The sequence below is a fragment of the Diabrotica virgifera genome, chromosome 3, assembly GCF_917563875.1.
Source record: "Diabrotica virgifera virgifera chromosome 3, PGI_DIABVI_V3a".
In the NCBI taxonomy this organism is placed as follows: Eukaryota; Metazoa; Arthropoda; class Insecta; order Coleoptera; family Chrysomelidae; genus Diabrotica; species Diabrotica virgifera.
Window position 1 is genome coordinate 172,942,001 of NC_065445.1, and position 17,659 is coordinate 172,959,659.

The 17,659-nt window shown below is 36.2% G+C and overlaps 1 protein-coding gene across 1 annotated transcript in view; it reads right to left on the reverse strand.

Annotated features, from left to right (window-relative positions):
* Positions 1-298: 298 nt before the first annotated feature.
* The window catches only part of LOC126882220 (arrestin domain-containing protein 3-like), a 115,996-nt gene continuing 98,635 nt past the window's right edge, over positions 299-17,659 (reverse strand). The window contains exons 7-8 of the mRNA XM_050647027.1: positions 15,582-15,699; positions 299-453 (exon numbers count right to left, since the gene is read on the reverse strand). Of these exons, the coding sequence (XP_050502984.1) occupies positions 401-453; positions 15,582-15,699 (171 nt within the window). The 3' untranslated portion in view covers positions 299-400. The remainder of the gene's footprint in view (positions 454-15,581; positions 15,700-17,659) is intronic.

The window sequence follows — 17,659 nt, forward strand, 5'->3', positions numbered from 1 at the left end:
GATAGCGTATAGGTATATCATACTAGTGACGTCATACATCTGAGCGTGATGACGTAGTCGATGATTTTTTAAATGAGAATAGGGATCGTGCGATAACTAGTTCGAAAGGTTAATTAATTCTCTATTCAGCAATATAAATATTAAAATAATTATTTATACAGGGTATAAATTTTTTTTAATTAAATTAATTGAGACAAATACATTTTACTGCTCTCAGAAATGTTAAAAATGTAATAGTTTACATTTTCTGATTCTGGAAAAGCGGTTTCCCATCTTGTATATAAAAAATAACCCCAAGTCGATTTAGCGATTATTATTATTTATTCAACAATAACAATATAATGTAAATGCAATAAAAGGGTAAGTTCTTAAATATCTTAAATATCCAATATTATATCCATTAAAATAATGTACTATATCTGGGAGGCGTATCGTAGTTAGCACCTTCTAACTCTGAAACCCAGAAATCAAAAATTAGTAAAAATGCGAACAAATAAGTAAAATCGAGCAATTATTTTTCAATTTGTTGCAACAATTAATTTGTAACAAAAAAATTATTCATATTATATTTACCACCATTCGGTTTTAATTATGTACAGTGTTTGAATGTTTTCTTTGACGGATCGGACAAAATAGAAAAGTTTTTGCTGATAAATAAATAATGCAGTCGGACAAATGAAAGAATACCCATCAACGATCACTCAATCACTTATTTTATATTTGCTGTCTTTTTCTATAAATAACAAATGTTTGTTATAGAAAAAGATAGCAAATACAAAATAAGTGATTGATGTGATCGTTCATGGGTATAGGGCTTTTCATTTACATTCATTTGTTTCGAGCTTCTATCATGTGTCTAGGGATCGCCAAGTTCTTGAAAATTTCAAGATCTTGTCTTGATCTTGTCTTGATTTCAAGACAAGATCAAGACAAGAAGTAATTTTAGATTTCAAGACAAGACAAGAAATTTTATGTCAATACCAAGAATTCTTGTCAAGAAAACAAGAAATCTTGAAATATCTTGACTAATAATGAAAACTTGAAAAACAGACAGAAAAAAGAATTTTTTTCTGACTGTAGTGCCAGTATCGCCACTAGTACTTCTAGCACTACCCTGCATTGTTAAATGCTGCTGCTTTTTCCTTTTGCTGCCACTACAGTCTCACTGGTCACTGGTTTCAGTTTTGTCATTCTCAGTATTCACACTCGCACTAGTAGTCGGGTTAGACCGTCCGCACATGGGTCGATCGAAGACACGTCTCGAAGTTCGCGCATCTTGCTCGTCTTGTACGAACCCTGCGTCATAAGCGATTGCCCTCCGCAAACTAGTCGATTCTGTTTTTATAAATTAACGCATTTTTTATATAGTAACCAAAACGACTATTTCGATCTGTGAAGAGAACGGTATTATTACATTTTTATACAGTTGCATTATACAGTTGAGGATATTTGTCTACTTCCTCAACGAATTATATAATAAACATCTAGAAACAGAAGTTCAATGTTTCCAGAATTTTACATTACAAACAATATATTTTCATAAAGCTAATAGTACTACAATCAACGAACATAACATTCACCGATCTTTAAAAAGACCAAAATTTAATTTAGGTCAAAAATCAACAAAAACGAAGCAAACAAATAAAATAATGACTGTAAACGTGCGTCTCACTCGAACTTTCTCGTTCGCTTCAGATCGCACGGAACGAGAGTCGTACAAGACGGGGAGATTTGCAATCCTAAACGCTCCGTGTACGGAACTCAATGCCACAACGAAGGAACTTAAGTGACGGGGAGAGATCTACGCGATTGGAATCGAGTCGATTACTTCGAGCGTCGCTCCATGTGCGGACGGCCTAGTCTCACTGATTATTTCATATTGACTGAAACCGAAATGATTCAGCTGACATACTATTTACTGAAGAGTCGATGTTACTTATGGAAAAATAAAAGATAATTTTCATTAATGTACTAATCATCAATATTCACAAGCTCGCATCAACAATATAACGAAACCGGTACAGACTACCACTTTGTAATATTAGCCTTACTTAACTAAACGTTCAAACGTGAATATAGTCGGTTCGCTACACTCAGACACAATTGGATAGTGATTTTAGTAAGTAATTTGGCCAATTTGGTAAAATTGACAAAAAAATAATTACTAAATAGTTAATAATTACTAAATAGTTAGTAATTTTGCCAATTTGGCAAAATTGGCCAAAAACAAAAAATTACATACTAAAATCACTAGCCAGTCGTGTCTGAGTTTAGCGAACCGACTATATCAATTTTTCGTTCGTCAGGAAACAAATGCAGATCGAGAACTCCCCGGGGTCGGGAGCCAGTGACAGTGAAAGCAGTGTTAGCGTGCAACACAATGAAAAGGTCACTGAAGAATCACCAGACCAGGTAATCAAGAAATTTCAAGATCTTGAAATTTCTTTCGTCAAGACAAGATATAAGATGTCAAGAAATCGTCAAGACAAGATTTTATAAAATTTCTTGATTTTTTGTCAAGACAAGACAAGAATTCTTGTCTTGTCGACCCTTACATGTGTCACATAGTATTAATATATCTACGTCATACGTTATTGGTATATACCTTGACACAAACCAAAGACGTATGACGTAGACACATATATTAATATTATGTGACACATGACAGAAGCTCGAAACAAATGACAATCGATGAAACGCCCTATTCTTTCATTTTTCCGACTGTATAGGGCTTTTCATTTACAATCATTTGTTTCGAGCTTCTGTCATAAGTCATATAATCTGCGATCCGTGTATTTATATTAATATTATATTAATATTATACACAGATTATACAACATATGACAGAAGCTCGAAACAAATGACAATCGATGAAAAGCCCTATTGTCTTTATGTCCGGTTCATATTATTCCAGTGAAATGCCACTGGAATTTTTTAAATTAAAGTAATTGAGACAAATATATTTTACTGCTGCCAGAAAAGTTAAAAATGTAATAGTTTACATTTTCTTATTCTGGAAAAGCGGTTGTCCATCTTGTATATAAAAAATAATACTAAGTTGATTTAGTGATTATTATTATTTTTTATTCAACAGTAACAATACAATGTAAATGCAATAGGTAAAGGGATAAGTTCTTAAATATAATTACCTTAAATATCCAATATTATATCAATCTAGTGCTTGATTAATATTAAAGCATTGTCACTATAGTGTTACCAATCTTAGAGATGATTTTGAATGACTAGAATAATGTAGATGTAGACGATATAATCCAGTCCAGCCTTTTACTGGAATAATGTGAACCGGACATTATTCAAAATTGATTTGAGAATTTTGATAATTTTATCAGTAACATCCTAGCATTTGTTTTCTACTCTTTTTTTTTGGGGGGAGGTGGTAAATATTCTAAATACCGTACCTAGCCGTGTCCACTTAAGGATGGCTAAGCGTGTGTTGGATTCAGAGAGGAAGAGTTTACCCCCATGCATTTCCCCCTAAGAAGTCCTGCCTACGGGCACCCTCTGGCTAACTGCCTACCAACTAAAGTCCACCCCCTTCTCCCCCGGTGCACACGGTACAAATTCCTTGGCGGATGTAACTTCGAGTGTAGCGGGACAGTCTGTCATGCCTAATACGGCTCAGATATCTTTTCCAAAAGGATAAAAAAAAAAGAAAAGAAAACAATGTATACAACAGGCAAATAATTATCTGTATGATGGCATGCTTAAAATATACACATATTTACACATACAGACATTCAAACATACATAGTACACACAAACACATATACACATATATACTTCGTCTGTCGTTTAGTCCCATCAATCCAGTACAAGTCTATCCACCTTGATCCTCTCTCGCTCTCTCAAGCGTCTCCTTTTTCTTCATAATTCCGGTTATCAGATCGACTACCAAATTAAAGTTATCTTTGCTTTGCAAAGATTTTTGCATAACGTTATCAATGGAGATTTCTCCTAACCTTGTTTCTAGAATCAATCTCTCTCTTTCAAAGAGCCTGCAGACAAATATGCAGTATTGAGCGTCATCTCTGACGTTGCATTCTGAACATTGGTCATCTACTGTCTTTTTGATAACATACGTATACGATCTAAAGGAACCATGGCCGGTGAGGAACTGTGTAAAATAGTAATTTAATCTTATATACTTACATGCAGACCAGGCCACCACATCTGGAATGAGCCTTTTGGTCCATTGAGCCTTTTCGATTTGTGCCTCCCATTCACCTTGCCATTCTTGGTACATCTGTCTTCTTACCTCAGACTTTATGTGGGGCAAGTGGCCGTAATCATTTGCATATAATAGCATTCTTTCTTTGGCTAGGAGGTGAATGGGGAGCGTACCTGATATGGCCTGAAGGGCAATTGTCGAGGTAGTCCGGTACGCACTTGTTAGTCTCAAGAGGGGTTTTCTTTGTGATTTTTCCAGCATGTTTTTATACTTTGTCCTTCTCAAAACTTCGTACCATATGGGGGCACCATACAGAAGAGTAGAATGCACTACCTGAAGGTACATTCTTCTCTTATGACTGCTTGGTCCGCCGATGTTTGGCATGATCTTTGATAATGCACTGGTCCTTCCTTCTGCTTTCTGGACTATTTTACTAAGATGTTTGGTATATCTAAGACCTGTATCCAGGTGTATGCCCAAGTATTTAGTACAATTTGTCGGCTCTATTCTTGTACTAACTACCATGAAAGTTAGATTGGGGCGTTTTCTTGGGCCTTTTAAAATGACAATTTCTGTTTTATGTGTAGCCAATTCGAGATCTTGTTCCCTCATCCAGTCATATACTTTCCTACAACTTTTATTCACTATGTCTTCTAAGTCCCAGTTCGTTTGAGTCTGAATCAGTAGCGCTAGATCATCTGCATACGCAATAGCTTTGACTTTACTTCCATAGGTAATTTCCAGAACCCCGTTATACAGAACATTCCATAATGTTGGTCCCAGTACGGATCCTTGCGGTACTCCTGCTGTGGTTTGCAGGTCTTTAGGCTTCGCCACGTGGACATACCTTTCATTAAGGTAGTTCTTAATTATATTTACTAAATATTCTGACACTCTTGACTTTTCCAGAGCTTTGACGATGTGACCCCAATTGGCAGAATTAAATGCATTTTTCACATCGAACATCACGAGAACGGCCCATCTTTTCCTCGTCTCTTTGACCGTGTCAGTTATTGCCTTTACCGCATCTATTGTGGATCTGGATCTTCTAAATCCGTACTGTCTATCCGAGATACTTCTTTTTCTTTGCAGATCCTCCTCCAGACGATTCTTTATTAGATATTCATAGAATTTTCCCAAGCAATCCAACAGGCAGATTGGCCTGTATGAGTTAGCTATATCGGGGTCTTTCCCCGGTTTCAAAGTAAGCGTTAATCTGGCCTGTTTAATCCGGTCGGGGAACTCTTGCCTATGGAGGAGATTGTTGAAAATCCTCCTGATTATTTCAGGATATTTTTCTATGATGATCTTAATCGCTTCTGGAGGTACACCATCTGGACCAGCTGCTTTACCTACTTTTATATTATTTGCTGCTACTGCTATTTCCTCCGCCGAGAAGTCGTCGGGTTGAACAGTAACGTTGACTTGGGCGAATGTTTGACGGGGCTTTGTGGGAAAAAGTATGTTCGCTATTTCATTCCTTTTTTGTGAACAGAGGCTGTACGGGGTTTCTGACCTCAAAGTTTTTATTGTGATTCTGTATGCTTCTCCCCATACATCATTTTCTAGCGCAGTGCATAGATTTTGCCAACAATTACGCTTAGCCCTTTTGATTTATCTGCCCAGTTCTTTCTTAGAACGCTTGTAATCGTCGATATTTTGCTGGGTCCTATACCTCTGTGCTGTTCGTCTACACCTAAAACATTCGGCTCTTTTAGACTGAATCTCGTCGTTCCACCAGTATGGGACTGTGTACGTAATATTCTCACGCGTTCTACTAAGAGTATGTGCGTTGACAATGGTCCGTCGGAGACTTTGAAAGTCAGTAGTATCATCCTCTTGTAGATTGCTTATTTCGGTCTTAAAGCGTTCTATGTTGAAGGTAATTCTTTTCCTTCCTATCTTCATGACCTTGGTTCCAGTTTCGAAGACGATGTATATATGATGCGTGTAGAGGTTGTCCTCCAACACATCCCAACCCATCAACTTCCTGGCATAATTTCTACTTGCAAGGGTAACATCAATATGACTTCGTGTTTCGCCTCTAACAAACGTCGGTTTGCCATTATTGAGCACTACTAGGTCTTCTGAAAGTATCCAATCGTTCCACATCTCCCCTCTGTTGTCGTTTTTAGGAGACCCCCATATGATCGATTTGGCGTTTATATCGCCAGCCACAATAAAGTCTCTGTATTGTTGAGAGGTTTGTATGATGCTTTCGACATGTTGTTGGTAGCGCTCCCTAGTTATGTTAGGGGAGATATAGCAGGCCATGATTGCCAAGTTATCTATTTTGATCATTACATGACCCTCCTTTTTTATGATTTTGCTGATGCACACGTTTTTGTTTACGGGGTATATGGCCACATCAACTTTCAGGTCCGCAATCCAGCCTTGGTTCTTAGTCATGTTTTTATTTGGCTCGGGGACAACCAGTAAATCAGCTCCAATTTCGAGAGCTTTAGTATAAATCATATGGTGTGCCATTTTGGCCCTCCCGATGTTCACCTGGAGTATTTTAAGTCTTTTTTTTTTCCTAGCGAAGCCATTGTAGAGAATTACCCTTGTCTTAGTTTAAGGTTAAAGTTGAAGTTGTCGGTGGAGAGTATTGTCTTATACTAGACCGGCTGTATCTGACAAGGGCGGTGATACTTCCGCAACATCACCCAGTTCTTGATTCTGGGTCGCGGTGTGTGTGAGGCTGGACGACGATGTGGAAGGTTCCATTTCCACATCTACTCCGACATTGGGCATATCAGCGAGGGAGACGGTTTTCATATAATCAGTTACGGATATTTCAGATTTATTGCCCGGCATCGGTATATCTTGTTTTTTAAGTTTTGGCTTTTCGGAAAGCCAAAAACAGAAGCTCGAAACAAATGACAATCGATGAAAAGCCCTATTGTCTTTATGTCCGGTTCATATTATTCCAGTGAAATGCCACTGGAATTTTTTAAATTAAAGTAATTGAGACAAATATATTTTACTGCTGCCAGAAAAGTTAAAAATGTAATAGTTTACATTTTCTGATTCTGGAAAAGCGGTTGTCCATCTTGTATATAAAAAATAATACTAAGTTGATTTAGTGATTATTATTATTTTTTATTCAACAGTAACAATACAATGTAAATGCAATAGGTAAACGGGTAAGCTCTTAAATATAATTACCTTAAATATCCAATATTATATCAATCTAGTGCTTGATTAATATTAAAGCATTGTCACTATAGTGTTACCAATCTTAGAGATGATTTTGAATGACTAGAATAATGTAGATGTAGACGATATAATCCAGTCCAGCCTTTTACTGGAATAATGTGAACCGGACATTATTCAAAATTGATTTGAGAATTTTGATAATTTTATCAGTAACATCCTAGCTTGTTTTCTACTCTGCATATTATAAAAATTTCCAGGATCTATTTGGCAAATACCTAGAGAATTTGGTCTTAGAATTTTAAACGAAAATATTATAATCTGTTTATTATTCAATAAAATGCTTTATGCCTGGTTCACATTATTTCAATCGAGTAATCCCGCGAGTTAATCCAGTACAGTGGGAAATAAAAAATTTTATTTTTTATGAAGATGCGTATTTTAGAAGTATAATTTTGTATTGAACATTTCCGTTTTTGTAATAGGCCTGGATCCAGCGTACCAAAAAAAGTTTATTAATAGAAAAGTTTATTAATACATGAAGGACTGACATACAAAATGAGAGATTATGGGCGGGGCCATGACGAAACTCATCTCCTCGTACCTAAGTGACCGGAAGTTCAGAGTCCGGATATGACCAGTTCTATCAGGACACGGAATCCCGGAAGCTAGCGTACTACAGTTTTAGGGCAGTTTAGAGGCAGTTTTATCACCCCTTCTGTATAGTATATATACAGCCGATGGTCCAAGAACACCCGGAACATTAATCAGCCTTTATGCAAACGACACGGCAATTGCTGCAAAACACATGAACCTGGATATAGCTGTAAGAAATCTACAGACGGCATTGGATACAATAGAAGAATGGAGTATCCAATGGTAAATAGCAATAAATTCCGATAAAACCCAAGCGGTTATCTTCAAAAAGAGAAGAGATAACCCAGAGGAACAGCTAACATTGCAAGACACACCCATCGAATGGCAAAACGAAGCTAAATATTTAGGAGCCACAATGGACCAAGGTCTAACATTCACATCACATGTCAACGCTCCAGTCCAGAAACCAGCAGCGGCCAGAGCGACAATAAGAGGACTCACAGGAAAAAGAAGCAAAGTAGCCATGAAAACAAAATTAAGACTGATAAATAGCATTATACTGCCAATGATTACAAACGTATCTCTTGCATGGGGTCACACAAGTCAAAGTAACAAAAAGAAAATACAAGCGGCACACAACAACTGCTTCAGAGAAGCTGCAAACGTACCCAAATACGTCGCCGAACGGTTCTTATTTAGAGACCTAAAACAAATAAGAGTACTGGATACGATGGAGAAAAAAGCCAGAACAAAATTTGCTGAGCTAGAAGACCACCCAAAGCGGATCCTGCAGGAGATATTAAGATATGATGTGTACCATAGGTGGAAACACAGAAGACCCAAATAGTAAATATATAATAAAGGCTAGATAATCGTAGCTCTATCAAAAGAAGACAACTTGCTCGCCTTTGGCATATCATTATATTTATTAATGTTGATTTTTATACGTTTCCGACATCCCTCAAAAAAATTTACAAAAAACTCAAAAAACGGCTCTGGCCACTAAAAAATCAATAAAACATTAAAAATAGGCGCAAACCACAAAAAAATAGTAACAAAACCCAAAAAACGGGCATGAGGGTCCCACATCCTCGAGCGCCGAGTCACCGAACTGGACGTGGCCCAAAGCGGGGACTCGGCGTCCGAGCAAGCATAGGCGTAACCAGGGGGGTTGGGGGTTATAACCCCCCTCATTTGGATGTACTTTGAGCTCTATACGCTTAACACCATTACTATTCCATATCCCCCAGAGACCATAAAGTAGTTGTAACCCCCCTTAGGATCATCCTAGTTACACCTCTGCGAGCAAGCAATACAGATCGAAGATAAGTCACTAGAGACAGCGGGAATAGAGCGCCTCACGCTGGCCTGCATTGATCTGGGTATAATTTCATGTGGGAGTCCGTGTACTTCCATATGATAAGCACTTTACTGATTGAGAGCCCCTATAGCGCATCAGAGTGCTATCGGGGGGGAAGTGGATGGTCTGGAGCATTGGAGCGGGGTGGAAGATTCCTGCTTACATCAGTTAATCCTCCTCGCCCCACTGAATTGTATCACCCGAATATGATTCTCTAGGGGTGCGCAAGTCTCTCAGGCTGGGTTAAATCATTATTGCTTGCTGAAAATTTCTTAATAGTTTAACGGTGTCTAGTCGGAAAAACTTTGATGTACGGGAACACTGGTACAGGGGAAGTTTTAATTGTGGAACAGGTTACAGGTTTCGAACGTCAGACTACGAAAACGTCCCATGTATATTGTCGGACAAAACTTCCAATTTATTTGTTACCCTTTCATTAAACTCTCATGCAAAAATCAGACTGCTTTTTATCACCAACATAATTTCTATCATTTGACATATTCTCAAAGATATTATACACATAGATTAGGCAAGGTCCGAAAAATAGCGTAACGCGGAGCAGTTCGGGTCGGTAGTCTATCTATCTCTACCGGCGCTTAGCTTCCTCTCTCTAGCATATAATGGCCGCCGCCTCTGTATCAGTGTCGTTCCATAACTCCGACCTCTTGGTAGATAACAAGCGATCCACAATTATTGGGATCAAAGCTATCCGTGCAAAAAATTACGTATGTCTTATTTTAATCTGAAAGACCGCCGGAGTGTGACGTCACGGGCAACTGCGGCTATATTCAGCGTTGTTATGATCACTTTTCCAAACAAAGAATAAGGATTGAAAACACGTTGAAAAGATACCCAATCTCAAGACCTTTTAATTCGTATAAAGTTAAAATTTTGCTTCCTCTGCTACTTTTTATGTTCAATTATAGTGTTTTTTAAGTTGACGTACGTACACTGACAAGTATATGTCAGAGTTGACGTAAACTGGAAAGTATATCTCAATTAATAATAGACATGCACTGTATAGCTATCTCTGTCATTCAGAGCCACCTATGGTGACAATAATTTTGGATGACACGTTATGTTCACACTAGCACGACATACAAAAGTAGCTAGACCACCGTAGATGATATTGGCGTTACATCCCGATTCATTGAGTGGCATATAACTAGCCTGGTCTATGATTAACATGTCTCTGCATGTTCTACGTGTCGGACTTATTAAAATGCCCAACATATTTGTAGGCCAAACATTTTTTCATATATTATATAAAGTTTGCTATTGAATAAACTTAACAAGGCTAGATACTAGTAATATGACTGGAATACGATGGAATGTTTTTAACCAACTTGAGGACTTGGAATTTGCAGATGACATATGCCTTTTAACAGAAAAAAGACAACACATGCAACGCAAAACTGAAAAAGTAGCAGAGGCAGGGAAGAAGGTCGGACTTAACATAAACGTCGTAAAAACTAAGATAATGAAAAAAAATACACCAAGAGAAACGGGAATATCACTGGGAGGCGCGGAATTAGAAACGGTAGAGAAATTTAACTATTTGGGCAGTATTTTGGACAACAAAGGAGGGACGGAGGAGGACGTAAAACGGAGAACAGGAATAGCTCAAAACGCATTCAATATGCTAAGAAAAATGTGGTCTTCACGTCAGATGACAAGTAAACCCAAGATAAGATTATTCAACAGCAACGTGAAGACTGTGTTATTATACGGCGCAGAAACTTGGAAAGTGTCAAGAAAGTATATCGGACAGATGCAAGTGTTTATAAGTAAATTCCTAAGGAAGATTCTTAATATTTACTGGCCAAACCGTATATCAAACCAAGAGTTATGGACAAGAACTAACCAGGTACCTATATCTAAGACAATATGCAAAAGGAAATGGAGTTGGATGGGCACACACTAAGAAGACCTGATACATACATAGCGAGGCAAGCCCTAGAATACACACCACATGGCAAGAGAAGACCAGGTAGACCCGTAGAAACGTGAAAAGGAGTGTGGAAAAAGAAATTAATGCTATTGGGAAAACCTGGGCAGAAATACAGATTAGTGCAAAGGACAGGACAGAATGGAGGCAGACAGTTGACACCCTATGCTCCGCATGGAGTGAAAAGGAATAAGTAAGTAAACTTAACAACAACCTACTAGTTTTCATAATCATAAACTTGTCAGGATAGCAAATTCCACAATTAAAATCACGTTCCACAATTTAAACTTCCCTTGTTCCAGTGTTCCCATACATCAAAGTTTGTCCGATTAGATACCGTTAACCTATTAACAAATTTTTAGCTTGCTATTAATCAACTTTTTTGGTACGCGGGATCAAGGCCTATAAAAAACGTAATTTAAAAAATCCAGTTAGTTACCAAGCTGAGTTTTCATTCCGGCAATAAACGTAGCTAGTAGGTAACCATTATGTACCATTTTCATCTCCCCACTAATATTACCTTCTCTTGGACAAAAAATAAATAAAACCTGTGTGTAAACCTGCACTGGAATGAATCATTCCAATGATCAATTCAGTCCAGTTGACTGGAATGAAGGTTAATTTTTCATTATTTTAATAGCCCATTCAAGCGCTACTGGAATAGTGTGAAGGGCCAATCCAGTTCTTGATTATAACATTAAAGTATTGTGACTATAGTATTACCGATCTTACAGCTTTTAAATGACTGAAATAATGTGGACGATATGATCCATTCCAGCACTGTGTACTGAATAAACTCGCTGAATTACTGGATTGGAATAATCTTAACCGGGCATTACCACTGTCTGTGAACGGTCCTATTGATATGGATTTTACGGTAACCCTTTTAGAGGAAGGCTATTTATCAAGACGAAAATTGATCATATGAACTTAAATCATCGCAAAAGTGTATTTGAACGTCTATCTTGAAAAAATAACCACCAAATTAAAGTTTTCATTTTCGATCTGTTGAAGTATATGTGGGAAATATAGGGTATAAAACTCAAAGATATGTGCTGGCTATAAATGACTGAAGTCAGACCTATGAATGCGTATGGCGCTCTAATATGGTAGTCTAAATACCAAAAATTGCCATCAAAAAGAAGCTGAATAATCTTCAACGACAATTTTATGCTCAATCCTAACAGCATTAGTATACAGAAGGCGGATAAGATGCCAGGATGAAGGGGGAAAGGATACCTAAATCAAATCTGGAGAGATAATTAAAGATCATCCAGAGTTGGAAATGGTACCAGATGCAATGCAACATAAATATAATTTCGAAAAGCCGTGTACCGCTCTCTTTCCAGGAAGAAACGAATAGGAGTCGAATAAAACGAATCTTATAATCTCAGATCAATTCTCGTATACAGACGACGTTAAAACCAACGAATGAGTTGGAGCTGGAGTATACGGAGGGAAACAAGGCTAAGCCTTGGTTTCCCTTAATATAAAAATCTAAGTAAGCACTCTACTATCTTCCAAATGGAAATTTATGCTACAGATTCGTGCCTGCTTTTACTGAAAAACAGAAAATGCAGGGACAGAGTAAAATAAAAAATTATATCTGTAGACCAGGGCGCATCTGTAAAAATATTAGTACATTTGGACGTTGAAAGGTGACTCATATTTTTTTGCAGAAATTGCGTGGAAATAACTCATATAATAATAATTGAGTTGTCCTCCCACTCAGAAATGTCCGGAACATTGTTTAAATAATCAAAATGTCAAAAAATTAAGGAAAAATTTGATTTTTTTCTTCGTTTTTTGATTATAACTCTAAAAGTATTCATTTTCGAGAAAAGTTGTACTAACATAAAAGTTGCGTAATTAAATTTCCTACAATATACCATTAGCTAAAAATTTTAAAAATTGTCACCCTTGTTGCAAAATAGCAATAATTGCGAAAAAATCATAAAAAACAAGTATTCGAATTTTACGTTTTTCAACCATATATGCTAAACATAGGACCTTCATATTTCACCCAGAAAAACTATGTAATATAGGAAAACAATTCTGTGAATTTCATTAAAATCGGTTTAATAGATTTTGCAAAATAAATTTTGCAATCCAGCTTTCGCAAAAAAAATTCATTTTTTCAAAATGTTGCAGGACTGAAAATAAACCAGACAAGTCGAGTTTTTTTTACATATAAAAGAATACTGTTCCTTTCATTTCTAATTCGCAAAATTAAAATCGGTTAACTATCACGGCGTCAGAAATTTTTTTAAATAAACATTAATTTTTGGTGCTACGCGCAGGATAGCGGATAGTTTGCTCTGATTGGGCACTCCAATGACCTTTGATAATGATTGATAAATTTGAGTACATTTCGATATAAATAAATAAATTTGTTTATTGCAAAATACAAAAACATACTCTGTCCTTTGAAATAACACTTGTTTTAGCAAAAACCTTGTTCATATATTTTAACTTAGAGAATAAAAGTTTATTATTTTTAAACATATGTAATTGTTTAAACAATATTTCACAAACAATAATCAAATTAGTTTGATTTTTGTGGAATTAAAATATTAAAATACAACAAAATATAGAGTAAGAAAATAATATATCAGATAACGATTGGAAGAAATTTTGGTGGAAATCGACTTGTGTGAATCGAACACCGCTGTCCTGCGCGTAGCACCAAAAATTAATGTTTATTTAAAAAATACCTGACGCCGTGGTAGTTAATCAATTTTAATTTTGCAAATTGCAAATGAAAGGAACTGCATTCTTGTATATGTAAAAAAAAATTCAACTTGCTATCTGCTTTATTTTCATTCCTGCAACATTTTGAAAAAATATTTTTTTTGCGAAATCTGGATTGCAAAATTTATTTTGCAAAATCTATTGAATGGATCTTAATGAAATTTACACAATTGTTTTATTATGTCATAAAGTTTTTTAGGGTAAAATATGAAGGTCCTAAGTGTAGCATAAATGGTTGAAAAGCGTAAAATACGAATACTTGTTTTTTATGGTTTTTTCGCAATTATTGCTATTTTGCAACAATAGTGACAATTTTTAAAAATTTTAACTAATCCTATATTGTAGGAAACTTAATTACGCAACTTTTATATTGCTGCAATTTTTCTCGAAAGTGAACACTTTGAAAGATATAATCAAAAAACCAAGAAAAATTTCCAATTTTTCCTTCATTTTTTGACATTTTGATTATTTAAACAATGTTCCGGACCTTTTTGAGTGGGAGGATAACTCAATTATTATTATATTAGTTAATTGAGTTAATTCCAAGCAATTTCTGCAAAAAAAATATGAGTCACCTCTCAACGTCCATCTCAAAACAGATGCGCCCTGGACTACTGATGTTCTAAACTGTGTTGAGAATCTGATTGTAAGCGGAAAAAGTAACAAAGTAAGTTTACCCTGATTTCCTGCATATAATAATATTGAAGGGAACCGTAAAACGTTTTGTCCCTCCCTATTTGACAGGTAAGCGACAAAAGAATGATTCATAGGCCCAGAAGCCCAGAACCTTTTCGTTGGAACAAGAAGCGTAGCCAAAAGAACGATATCGGACTGTTTAAAATATAACCATTGATATGAAGAAGTAAGTTTTAGACTTTAATTTAACATACCAAGAATATATCCAAAGATCTACCAGATATGAACAGTAATGATCTATGAATTATCGTAGGTCTGCTAGCAAGACAATGTCTTCTCAAGGGGTACATGAACAAAATTGGACTGACAGAAATTGAGAATTTCAGATTCTGTTGGGCAGAATACAAGCCGGCGGAACACGTTCTGTGCAACTGCTCATGGTTGGATAGGATACGCTCAACATATTTGAGCCACAGTATAAAGAGGGACAGTAGAACCACTCTCCGAAAAAATGGAAGTAAAATCTTTAGTAGCGCATGGCGACCGCCCAATGTTCCCAGTCGCTTTTTCACCACTCTCGCATTGCTAGTCGCGTAGACACGTACGGGTTTTAACAGGGAAAACCCGCATCCACCACTGGTGAATTACCAATTGCGTACTTCCGGTATTACTTCTTGAGATCAAAGTGCCGACATGGAAGAGGTTTTACTGTCCCTCTTTATACTGTGTTTGAGCATTATCAACACGAACCCTACTACTTTGTGGAATTGTCAACTAATGCCATTATCTATTTTGTTAAAAAGGCTGAGCTGAAGGGATAACTTTAACCTAGGGATGAGTCACAATCTTAGGTCAAACCGAAGGATGGTTAAGCCAGCACTCATATTGATCCTAACCTAACCAAAGAGGAACTTTTTATCAGAATAATATTTACTATAAATTACCTTCAAATTCTAAGTGGGATTCTTGGATAGTGTTATTATCGTGTAATCCAATATGTCCCAATTTAATTTCAGCATCGACAGTTAAATTTTGATGACAAATTGGTAGAATTGCTTCTGCCTAGAAAAAAAATTGAACTCGGATCATTACACAAAAGGTGAAAATATTTTGCATCTTTTTTATGCATTTGTTTCATTTCGGGTTTATTAATTTTACTTGGTAGTGAAAATGTATAAAAAGTGTCAAAATTATTGAACTAATATCAATAAACATTTGAATTTCAAAGTCAATCCCAATTATCATTTTTCTCGATGAAGTAGTGTACATTTGTAGTGTTTTGGCAATGGTTGATATGTCCGATTTTTGCTAAAATGAGATTACATGCTTGATCTGTTATTTAGTAACATTTCTTCAAGTTGGTAGAGTTTGGTATGTCTATCAGTGGCGGCTCGTCAGAGGAGGCAAGGGAGGCTCAGCCTCCCCATAAATTTTTTACACACTCTATACTGTTTTGTTTATCATGAATCGCGAAAACAACAATTACTCTCACTATTATACAACGTGTAAATTCCATATTATCACTAATTATCCATACGTACGGAGCATTAGCATTAGAACGCATGATCACGTCTCAGTTTTATTACATATTATTGTAGGCAGGACCCTGGGTTATCCCGAGAAGCCCAGCATTCGCCGTTGCTAATGCTCCGTGCAGCGCAGCAGGCGTTTACGGAGACCCGGTCTCCTAACAGTGGCATCTACGGCGCCATCACACGCTGCCTGGAGATATACCAAGGGAGGCAGAATAGCTTCTCAGCTCCGTTGGGTGGTTGGGTGCGTCTCGGGACAACGAATTTTAGGGTCCTGACTAAAAATAATGAAAAATCTAAAAGTGCGAATTTTGTTATGAAATTAGGTATGTGGGGTTATAATAATATTTGGAACAACTTGCTCAAATAACTTTTTCCGATATCTCTAACTCAAAGCAAAATATCGGTAATTTATCGTGTTTTTGAATTCGCAGTAGGCCGCGTTTAGAATTAAAAAAATTCAGTTGAGTATCTTAAAAAATTTGAAGCTTCATTATGTATGGACTGCAAAACTTCAAATCTGTATTTATTTTGATATGCATAGGTATCTATTTACAAATAGATGGAATTGTTAACAAATAAACGACACAAACTTTGGTATTAAACTTTTACTATTAGACTAACTATTTTTAAAATGATGACTAGCTATAATACCCGGCTTCGCCCGGGAGTTGATATGAGATTACGCGGTAGTTGCAATAAAAAAATAAACTATGACGTAATAGTAAAAAAATTTATTGAAAACATTCGCTCATTTTTTACACTATTTGCTTATAAACAACGTTTTTCATTTTATTGTCTGGAGTATATATATATATATATATATATATATATATATATATATATAGATTTTTCGGATTTCCTACCCTTGAGCAAGCTACATATAGCTGACCGTGAGAGAAGCAGGGTTCTTTGAGGTTAATGCCACAATATTTTAAAGTTTGTCCTTGCGCTTTGTTAATTGTAAAACTAAAAGCTAATTTAATTGGAAATTGCAATCTTTTAAATTGAAATGGCAATTCAGAAGAGATCAGTGGTATTCTAGGTATAAATACTGTTTGTCCTTTGTTCTTTCCAGAAATAAGTTCAGCTTCAATAATATTATTCGATAGCTGTTTTACGATCATCCTCGTTCCATTACATAGTTTTGGAGAGCTGAGATTTCTCAGTAGTATGATTGGAGATCCAATTTTCAGACGAAGGCAGTGTAATGGCATTCCTGGTACTTGTAAAGAGTTCAGAAATTCTGTGGGGAAGTTGACACTTTCCTCGCTGGATACCATCGTGTCCATCGATTTATATATTCTCTCTTCACCAGGTATTTTCTTTAGAATATTAAAATTGATATCGTCAACAACATTATTTTTAGTAGCCAAAATTGCTTTTTGAAATAACCACTCTACGTTGGTATAGTTCTGAACAAAATTTGGATAAATTTTGTCGATTAGATCGTTTTCAGTAGTGGCTATGTTACAGAAATCACTATTGAG